Genomic DNA, 10,819 nt, shown 5'->3' with positions numbered 1-10,819 from the left:
AAAAAAAAAAAAAAAAGAAAGCTACTTTCTTTCTTAGAGTTTAAAAGCTGATGTTAAATTTATTAGATTAGAATATGTCAAATAAATACCTTCTTAACTCTGACTATATATAAAGTATCTTTTTCTTATAACATTATGTGATTTTGATTGTCACTCAATACCCCCATTTCTTCTATTATGAAACACTGAAATTCAGCATAATTTCTGGCCACACACTTTAATTTTCACAATTTTTGTTATTGTTTTTGAGAAACTTCTATGAAATAAACCTGGTGGCATACACTTATATCTCAGTAGAGTAATGAACGCAAACATCTATACTTCTGATAAATATCCTGACTTTGTATCAACCAACTGTTTCACTTTCCAGAAAATTTATTCTCTTCTATTGTGCAGGTATATAAAAAACATAAGCACAACAGTCACAGCTATTTACCTTAAGACTGAAACCAATTATTCTATACACTGTTAAAAGTTGATACAATCATATTTTCTTTTACTTTCATTGACTAAACAAAACTAGATGAATTAATATACAATGGTAAAATACACACAGATAAATCTTACTTCTGCATGATATTCCTGAGCCAGAAGCACCTCTTCTCAGGATGCTTCTAAACTGCCGGCCCCACGGGATAGGAGGATATATACATGTATGTATTTATATATAGTTTTAAGAGCTCCCCCAAAAAACTCAGTGCTATTGTAATAACATTGTATGGTGACAGATGGTATCTACACTTGTGATGAGCACAGCAAAATGTATAGAGATGTTGAATCGCTATGTTGTACACCTGAAACTAATTAACACTATATTAACTCGACTTAAAAAAATTAAAAATCAAAAAAACTGAATTGCAAAGACAGTAAATCAGCTAAATAAGTGCTAATAAATCATTGACAAGTTAGATATAAATGACTGAAATTCAGGACATTGTCCTTGTGACAAAAACACTTACTTGAAAAATTTATTTCCTGTAAAAATGGACCAAAGAATAAAATCTTTTTTTTTTAATTTTTTAAAATATTTATTTATTTTTGAGAGACAGAGTGAGACAAAGTGAGACTTGGGGGAGGGGCAGAGAGAGAGGGAGACACAGGTTTGGAAACAGGCTCCAGGCTCTGAGCTGTCAGCACAGAGCCTGACACGGGGCTTGAACCCACACACTGTGAGATCATGACCTGAGCTGAAGTTGGACGCTCAACCGACTGAGCCACCCAGGCGCCCCAAGAATAAAATCTTAGTATCTGAACAATATTTTCTTGTGCTTTAACATGTAAAATAAAACCTTTCTAGAAAACCTTTATAGAAAACTGTAAAGATCCTCAAGTTCAGGGTCCTGTTTAACTTGTCCATCATTGTATTTCCATGTCAAGAGCTGCAATTGCTACGTTGGGAGGTGGGAGGTGTGTATGTCACACTCACCCCGTATAGTCTATTGTCCAAACTGACATTTACTGAACTATGATAATGAGTGACCATGAAAAGCTCAAAATCCTCAAATCACTCAGTGAAAAAAAATGTAGGTTATTTAAAAAAAAAAAAAAAGGAATCTATAGTGTAATCCAATTCAATTAAGATTGATGTACAAATGGAGATTAGAAATGAGGTCTGTCAAAATGACACTGAATTGGGGTGAATTTTATGTTCTTCTTTATACTCTTCCATAGTAAGTTTCCTATATATTGTTATTAATCATATAAATACAAAATATTAAAATATAGTGCTAAGGTAATCAGGAAAAACAATCTATTTTCATTTTTGGAAATGCTGGAATGTCCACATAAATTGGCACTTCTTCCAATCTATTTATTTATGCTTTTAAATTAATTTAAAATTTGCTGATAATCCATTTCAAGAAGAAACTATTGAATAGATTGCTACTGACATTTTTTTCACATTCCAAATAAATTAAACTGTAAGTAAATTTTAATACTTACCCTAAGTCCACCTTCTGGTGGGGGCCCAGATGTAGCAATTTGTTTTTCTATTTTTTCCTTTTTCTTTCTCTTTTCTTCCACAGACCGAACATCCAAAATGCCCCGAGATGCAGCCTTTAGAAAATGTATTAAATGGTTTAGAAGAACAACAAAAATTAGCATCCGGTGTCCAAAAGGTATTTGTTTGTTGCTTTTTAGGTTTTTCTTTGGAAGAGAGTTTTATTTGTGGTAACAAAGAATTAGACTACTTCTATAGAAGCTTTGCATAAAGCATCATTTCTTCACTGGGTATTTTTCCCCTAAACTTAACTTGACATCTGTCAGTGCTTTATAAAGTATGGTCACTTTATCCCAAGGAAGAAGGTTTTATTAAAGGGGCATCTCACATTACAGAAGACATCTGTACAGTAATTTTCATGCATTAAATGATATAAATGCATTAATGTATGTTATAGAAATATAGAAATCATTTAAAAAATGATTATATATAAACTTATAGGATATCAGACACAATTTTCATTACAGAATACTAGTAATAAACATCTATTGAGAATAAAGAACACAATTATCTATGTGGGCAGAATTTTATTAAAAAAATTTTTTTTACTATTTATTTTTTGAGAGACAGAGCATGAGCAGGGGAGGGGCAGGGAGAGAGGGAGACACAGAATCCAGAGCAGGCTCCAAGCTCTCAGGTGTCAGCACAGAATCCAATGCAGGGCTTGAACTCACAAACCGTTAGATCAAGACCTGAACCGAACTCATATGCTTAACTGACTGAGCCACCCCAGCACCCCTATGTGGGCAGAATTTTATTTCTACTCTTACCTCCTTCTGTCTTCTCTCTGCAGCCTCTGCAAGCTTTGCTCTTTTCTCTTCCTAAAGAAATTGTGTGTAAAAATATGTTGTAAAATAAAACCAAACATCATGGATAATTTATATATTATAAACCAATATATATAAAACCAATTTACAAAAATATTTAGTACTCGTTCAAAACGTCCCACTAAGACTGCCACTATTTACAATATTTGTGAAATACTTAACTTCCTGAAATTCATTCTCCAAACCGATATACCCTCAAATAAGCACATAAGACACATATACGTAACATGTATTATAAACGCATATATATTATATATATTCAGGTTGTGCTATAAAATAATATATTTGCTTTTTTTTTAAGGCTTACAAGCTAGTCAGTATAATAATAAAACAAATGGCATTTAATAAGACGAGAAAGGAAACATGTGGTTTGAGGTAGGTGGTATTTTCAGGAAACAGTCATGAATGAAGTAGGCTAATCTTATTGTGTAGGACATGAAGCCCTGAAGGAAATTTTAAGAGGTACTGCTCCATGTTGGGACACACTGAACATTACTTTTTATATCATGTATTACTATTATTAATTATAAATTATAAATTCCTTAAATATATAAGACAGTAAGCAGCATTCCCTTGGCAGCTGTGTTAATAATTTCTTTGTTTACCCTACCACAATACATATATTTATTCATTCACTGGACAAATATTTATTGAGCAACCATCATCCCCCAGGAACTTTTCTAGGTGCTGAGGATGCAGTGGTAAAAAAACCTGACAAATGTTTCCAACCACATGGAACTTACATTCCAGTGAAGGCACACAGTTAAATATAATCAAGTCTGTTTAACATGTCTGTTAAATAGTTGTGCTTTGAGAAAATACAAAGAAGAGTATGGTGATTAAGAATTGGAAGGGTGGGTAGGCGGTATAGTGGGAGATCTATTTTACTTTGGGAGGTCCTGGATAAACCCCAAAGATAAAGTGACATTCCAGTAGTGAACCATGTGTTTATCTGTGGGGATAGCGGGGAGGGCTTAACAAATGCTGGCATACTGGTATTTTACCAACAGCCAAATAAACAAAATTAACAACATTTAAAAGCAACATTAGCAAGAAAGACAAGGTAAATTTTCCCATATCAACTTCCAGATCATTTTTAGTACCTATAATCAAATGGCTGAAGAGTTAATGTACTTCCCCAAACACCTTACTTCCTTCAACGAATTTTTAGGTAGAAGAAGAGAGTAATTTAGGTTTTCTATTATCAACAACCTGTAAGGACTATTAATGTAAAGATACTGTTATAAATAGAAAGCTACAAAAGGTATAAATGACATGTACCACAAACCACTTAAATACGAATTTCAGCTAAACAATGAATAATTTCTAGTATATGTCCCAAATATTGCATGAGATACACCTATTCTTAAAATATATATTTTTTTGATCTACAAATTCAAATTTAACTGGGCCTTCTGTATTTCTATTTACTAGATGTGGCAAAGTTACAAACTCTACATTCCGTACTACGTAAAATCCTTATTGTTAAAAAAGAAGAAATTAATAAAGAGATAAAATGGTAATGGGAAATAGCTGATTATTATAATATCCAACAGAGTACAGGAGCGTAAGAGATTTTATTAAGCACCTTCTTTATACAGTTGGTACAGACACAAGAAAACGCACATCGCCTAGCTTAAGAACTTCAGTTGCACCCTGACTTCATCCACCGCATCGCCAAGAATGGCCCACACACCGCACCGTCTGCGTACGCCTGCGTCCTTAAGAACTCCCAATTTCCCCCAAGTCTGCGAAAGGTAAACAGACTCCGGAGCCGCCTTTGGGCAATTTTTTGTAACGGAAGTGGAGAGACCGACACGGAGGCGGCGGTTGTGGTCCGCGGCCAGACCCAAGGTCCCTCGGAGCGTGTCCACACGTCTTCGCCAGCAGAGACCCACCGGCGAGCTGTCCGGTCCGCGCCTCCGCGCCCAACGGCCAGCCCGGGAGCCCCCAGCTCGCGGCCTCCGACGCGCACCTCCGGAGAACAGGTGCGCGCGGCGCGGGTAGGCGGACACGGGAACCCGGGGACGCGGGGACGCGGCCTTACTCACCAGGTCCGGCGAGGGAGGCGCGGACTCCCCCGGACAGGGAAAACACATCCCCATGGGGAGAGCGGCTAGGGGGTCCCTCTCTGGGCCCGCCCAGACCTGACAGTGCGAACTGCGTGGTCAGATCCGCTTTCCAGGTTCGCGGCGCTCGCCCCGCTCCCACCCCTGCCCGGCGCCTCGGCTCCGCCCCGCCCCTCTGCGGCAACGCCCCGCCCCACCCCTCCTCCGCTACAACGCCCCCCCCCGCCTGTCACTCCACCACCCCGCCTCTCCCTACCGCCCTCTAGAGGCAATTCCCCACCGCGCTCAGCACAGCTCCTCCTGGCGAGTGCTAGGGTGGCAGGCAAGCAGGCAAGGCCTCCACGCCAGGAAAAGCTTGCTGAGTTTGGGCAGCTAGAGGGAGAGAGAAAAATAGAAAAACTACCTTTTCTTTACTCACTTGTCAATGGACAGATTAAGTTGTTTCCATACGTTGCTATTGTGAGTACTACTGCAATGAACATGGGGTTACAGATTCCTCTTCCAGACGATGCTTTGGTTTCTGTAGTCTATAGATCCCAAAGTGGGATTCCTGTATCATATATATGGTAATTTTAATTTTAATTTCCAAAGAATTTCCATCATGTTTTCCTTGGTTACTCTATCGGTTGACAATCCCAGCAACAGCATACAAGGGTTCCCTTTTCTCCACATCCTTGCCAGCAATTATAACTTGTCTTTTTGGAAATAGATATAGTAGAGGTGTGAGTTCATACCTCATTGTGGTTTTAATTTGCATTTCCCTGATAATTAGTGAGTTGAGCACCATTTCATGGACCTGTTGGCCATTTGTATGTTGTGGGGAAAATGTCCTTTTAGGTTCTTTGACCTTTTTTTAATTGGGTCATTTGCTTTTTGCTGTTGAGTTGGACTTAACTTGTGTATTTTAGATACTAACTCATTATCAGATATGTAATTTGCAAATATTTCCCCCATTCCATAGCTTGCCTTTTCATTTTGTTTGTAGTTTCCTTTGCTGTGCAGGTGGCTTTTTAGTTTGATGTAGTTACATTTATTTTTGCTTTTGTTGCCCTTGCTTTTAGTGTCAAATCTAAAATATCACCAAGACCAAAGTCAGGGAGCTTACTGCTTATGTTTTTTATTTTAAGGAGTTTTATGGTTTCAGGTCTTATGTTCAAGTCTTTAATCCATTTTGACTTCATATTTGTGTGTGGTGTTAAAAAGTCCATTTTTGTTCTTTTGCATGTAGCTGTGCAGTTTTCCAAACACCATTTATTAAAGACTATCCTTGGGGTGCCTAGTTGGCTCAGTTGAATGGCCAACTCTTGATTTCTGCTCGGGTCATGATCCCAGGTTTCTTGGACTGAGTCCCCCATGGGGCTCCGAGCTGTGTGTGGAGCCTGCTTGGCATTCATTCTCTCTCTTGCCTTGAGCTCCTCTCCCCCGCCCTGCCATGCTCTCTTTCTCTCTGAAAGAAGAAAAAAAAAGTTTAAAGAGACTATCCTTTATATGTTATTGGGTCCTTTGTCAAAAATTAACTGATAGTATGTATGTATGTGGGTTTATTTGGGGGCTTTCTATTCTGCTCCCTTGATCTTTACATCTATTTTTATGACAAGCCATGCTGTTTTGATTGCAATAGCTTTGTAATATAGTGTGAAATCAGGAAATATGATGACTCTAGCCTTGTTCTTTCTCAAGATTGCTTTGACAATTCAGGCTCTTTGTGGTTTCATTCAAATTTTTAAGATTTTTTTTCTATGTCTGTGAAAAATGACATTGGAATTTTGATAGGGATTGCATTGGATCTGTAGATTGCTTTTGGTAGTATGGACATGTTAACAGTATTAATTCTGATCTATGAACATGGGATATTCTGCCATTTATGTCTGCGGTAAACACTGCTTTCTCTCCCTATAGGTTAACTATATTTTCTAGAGTTCCAGATAAATGGAATATCATATGTGCTTTAACTTCTTTCCATTCAGATAAAGTTTTTAAAGATCATCAATGTTATGTGTGTGTAAGTTCTTTCAATAATATTCCAGTGTTGTAGACATATCTTTTTCATTTCATTTCATTTCATTTCATTTCATTTCATTTCATTTCATTTCATTTCATTCCATTTATATCCAGTTTAGTTAACATAGTGTAATAGTTTCAAGTGTACCATGAAGTGATTCAACAATTCTGTACATTACTCAGTGCTCATCAAGATAAGTAGATATACCACATTTTAACAATCAGTTTTCCTATCCATGGACTTAATGGGCTATGTACATTTTGAGGCTGTCATGAACAAAGCTCTATAAATATTCCTGTGCAATTCCTTGTGTGAACATGTTTATTTCTCTTTAGTGAACATGTGGGTGGGATAACTGGGTCATATTTCACATGTATGGAAAACTGTTAGGAATTTTACAGTGCTTGTTCCATTTACGTTCATAGCAATGGTATAAGAAACTACCAGTTGTTTCTTATCCTAGCCAAAGTTGGTACAGTCAGCTTTTAAAATTTTACCAATTCAAATGGGTGTATAGAGTGGTATCAGTTTGCATTTCTCACCTTTTCATGTACAACTTGGCTGTTGGTGTATCTTTTTAGAAATAGTTCAAATCTTTTGTCCGTATTATGGTATGTTTATATTCTGTAATTTAATTGTAAAAGTTTTTTGTTTTAATTTTCTGGTCAAAGAACATATTCTTTATCACTTCAATCCTATGAAATCCACTAAGAGTTACTTTATGGCCCAGCAGATGGTCTATTTTAGTGTTCTGTGGTGTACTTGAAAGAATATGTGTTCTGTTTATGTTTGTGGAATATTCTATGAATATCAGTAAGATTATTGGCTGGTAGTGTGATTTAAGTCTTCTATGTCTTTGCTGATTTTCTATTTGTCACATCATTTGCCTAAGCGACGAATGTTTCTATTTCAGTTATAATTGTGGATTTGTCTATTCTTTGAATTCTTCCAGTTTTTGCTTAACATATTTTGATGCTCTGATATTGGGTGCATATGTTTATGATGATTATGTCTTTGTGTGAACGTTTTATCATTATAAAATGTTCATCTATGCACTGATAATATTATTTGTTCTGACAACCAATTTATGTTAATATAGTCATTCGAGTTTTCTTAAGATTTTTGTTTTCATTGTATATATTTAATTTTTAAACCTTTTAATATTTATAAACATAGTGTGTTTCTAATAGTTTGTAGTTGTTCTTGCATTTTAAAAACTCAGTTTGACAATCTCTGTCTATTGGAAGAAAATTCTCCATGGGTCTTTCATGTATCTATTTTCTAAGCAAAGATTTTAATATAATTTGTTCTAGACTATCTTTTCAAGGATGTTTGCATAGTAAGCAAACTTGGAAGATATAGTCTCCTTTAGAGCAGATTTGTTTACTTTCTGATATAATAGAGATGATGTCTCCCTCCAGAACAAAAGTTGGGTAGATTTGCTAGTAACTCTTTATATAAGATTGGGGTTACTTTAGCTGTGACACAAACCCACTGTGTGCACAGCATTCACCTGGGCATACCTCTTACCAAGGGAAACCAATGTAAGCATGTACTTGAGGTAACAAAGTCCTTTGTTTTCTGCCAACATCTTTGAAGGTATGACAGTCTGACCTCTTATCTTATGAAAATAAAGTCTCAAATCCTTCACAGTTCTTGCTACTTTCTTTTAGCTGGAATGCTTAGACCATTTACATTTAATGTAGCTAATAATCAATTTGGGATTGATAGTCTTGCCATTTGTTTTCTTTATTTTCAAATCTGTTCTTTTTTCTTTTTTGCTTATTTTTCTATCTTCTTTGGATGTATTTTCAGCATTCCATTTTTATCTTCACTAATGGCTATATGTCTTTGTGTGTGTGTAGTTTCTCTAGTATTTACAATACATTTCCTTAACACATCTGAGTCTCCCTTCAAACAATGTACTTATTTGTGTAAAATAGAAGAAGCTTTCATGGAATTGTATTTCCATTAATCCTCTCCCACCCTTTGTTATTGTCATACATCTTATCCCTGCATGTTATTAATATCACAATACGTTAATTTTGCTTAAAACAATTATTTTTTAATTAAAAAGTAGAATAAATTTCTCTTATGCTTACTCATGTATCATTCCCAGAGCTCTTCATTGTTTTGTGAAGATCCAAAAATTTATCTGATATAATTTTTCTTCTACCTGAAGAACTGTCTCCTGCATCTGTGGGTAATAATTTTTTTTTTTTTTTTGGCTCTTCTTTTCTGGAGAAAATATTCTGTACTTTTGCTTTCAGTTTTAAAGGATATTTTTGTTCCATATAAAACTTGAAGTTGACTTTTTTTTTCCTTTAAAGATGTCCTTTTGATTTACGTGGTTTCTAATTAGGTTTGTGGTTTTCTTAAACTTGTTTCTCCATATTTAATGTGCCCCAGTCCCCCCTGATGCTTTTCTTTCTCTTTTCAATGCTTTTCAGCAGTTTGATTATATCAGGTAATTTGGTAATTCTTGGTTTTTATCTTGGTTTTTATTAAACTTTTTGGATCCATGAAATTCATTTTCATCAAATTTGGAAACTTTTTGGGAATTTTTTCACTCCCATCGTCCTGCATTCAGACCTTCCCAGTTATTCATATGTTAGACCACTTGAAATTGTCTCAAAGTTCAACAAGGAGCTAATCATTTTCCTAGTTTTTTTTTTTTCCTTTACCTCAGTTTGAACTATGCTATTGCTATATCTGCTATATCTTCAATTTCAGTGACTTCTTTTTTACATCTAATATACTGTTAATATCACTCAGTGAATTTTAAAATTTCAGATATTTCTCAGTTATGAAAGTTCTATTTAGTTCTTTATAATATCTTTCATTTGGAGCGCCTGGGTGGGTCAGTCATTTGGGCATCTGACTTTGGCTTGGGTCATGATCTCACCATTTGTGAGTTCAAGCCCCATGTTGGGCTCCATGCTGAGAGCTTGGAGCCTGGAGTCTGCTTCAGATTCTGTGTCTCCCTCTGTCTCTGCTCTTCCCCTGCTTGTGCTATGTCTTTGTCTCAATAAAATAAAATAAAATAAAATAAAATAAAATAGTAAAATATAATATAATATAATATAATATAATATAATATAATATGATATCTTTCATTTCATTCTTGTTATATTCATGTTTTTCTTTAAATTGCTGAGCACAGCCAACATATTTATAATAGATGTTTAATTCTTCTAATTCTGTCATCTCTTTTCATTTTGTGTCTGTTTCCAATGGCCTGATTTACTTTTGATTATGTGTTACAATTTCCTGTTTCTTGGCATGCCTAGAAATTTTGATTGGATAATAGACATTGGACACTGATAGTAGACAGAGAGTAAACAGGTATGATCTTTTTGAGTTTCACCGTATGCATATGCAGTTTAGCATTGAACAAAGACTCAATACAAGCCATTGCAGATCTACAAAGTACTTTGAGTAGTTCCTTACTTTCTGGAATTTGGCCCTACAACTTCCAGTTACCCCAAGATTCCTGAATTCTTATCTTTGTTCCTCAGAGTTCATCTTTACCTCAGGAAAACTACTGTGCTCTGCTTATGGTCCTCTTCTCTGCATCAAGATCTGGAACACTTCTCCAGGCAGTAAATGGGATTCATTTTGTTTCTGCTCTCTTAGAGATCACAGCCCTTTTTGACTTTTGCCTAATTTCTGAAATTTTGTTCTTAGTATTTTGTCCTGTTTTCTAGTTGTTACTGTGAAAGCATAATTCCAATAACTTCCTTTAACCCAGAATAAGAATTCCCTGTACTTTATGTATTTATTTTTTTAAATGTTTATTTATTTTTGAGACACACACACACACACACACACACACACACACACACGGAATCTGAAGCAAGCTCCAGACTCTGAGCTGTCAGCACAGAGCCTGATGTGGGGCTGGAACCTTTGAACTGCGAGA

General features: G+C 35.8%; 1 protein-coding gene and 1 long non-coding RNA gene across 3 annotated transcripts in view; one reads left to right on the top strand and one right to left on the bottom strand.

Annotated features, from left to right (window-relative positions):
• The window catches only part of SVIP (small VCP interacting protein), a 9,834-nt gene extending 4,803 nt beyond the window's left edge, over positions 1–5,031 (bottom strand). The window contains exons 1-3 of the mRNA XM_040495601.1: positions 4,878–5,031; positions 2,770–2,820; positions 1,942–2,055 (exon numbers count right to left, since the gene is read on the bottom strand). Coding sequence (XP_040351535.1) covers positions 1,942–2,055; positions 2,770–2,820; positions 4,878–4,931 — 219 coding nt within the window. The 5' untranslated portion in view covers positions 4,932–5,031. The remainder of the gene's footprint in view (positions 1–1,941; positions 2,056–2,769; positions 2,821–4,877) is intronic.
• Positions 4,573–10,819, top strand: part of LOC121043647 (uncharacterized) — a 229,153-nt gene continuing 222,906 nt past the window's right edge. For both annotated transcript variants that reach the window (XR_005796957.1, XR_005796956.1), the window contains exon 1: positions 4,573–4,814. This is a non-coding gene — a long non-coding RNA (uncharacterized LOC121043647). The remainder of the gene's footprint in view (positions 4,815–10,819) is intronic.

This window comes from Herpailurus yagouaroundi, unplaced genomic scaffold (genome assembly GCF_014898765.1).
Source record: "Herpailurus yagouaroundi ecotype Mexico unplaced genomic scaffold, PumYag 187, whole genome shotgun sequence".
Classification (NCBI taxonomy): domain Eukaryota; kingdom Metazoa; phylum Chordata; class Mammalia; order Carnivora; family Felidae; genus Herpailurus; species Herpailurus yagouaroundi.
Note: the sequence above shows the minus strand (reverse complement) of the source record. Positions and strands in the feature narration are given on the sequence as shown.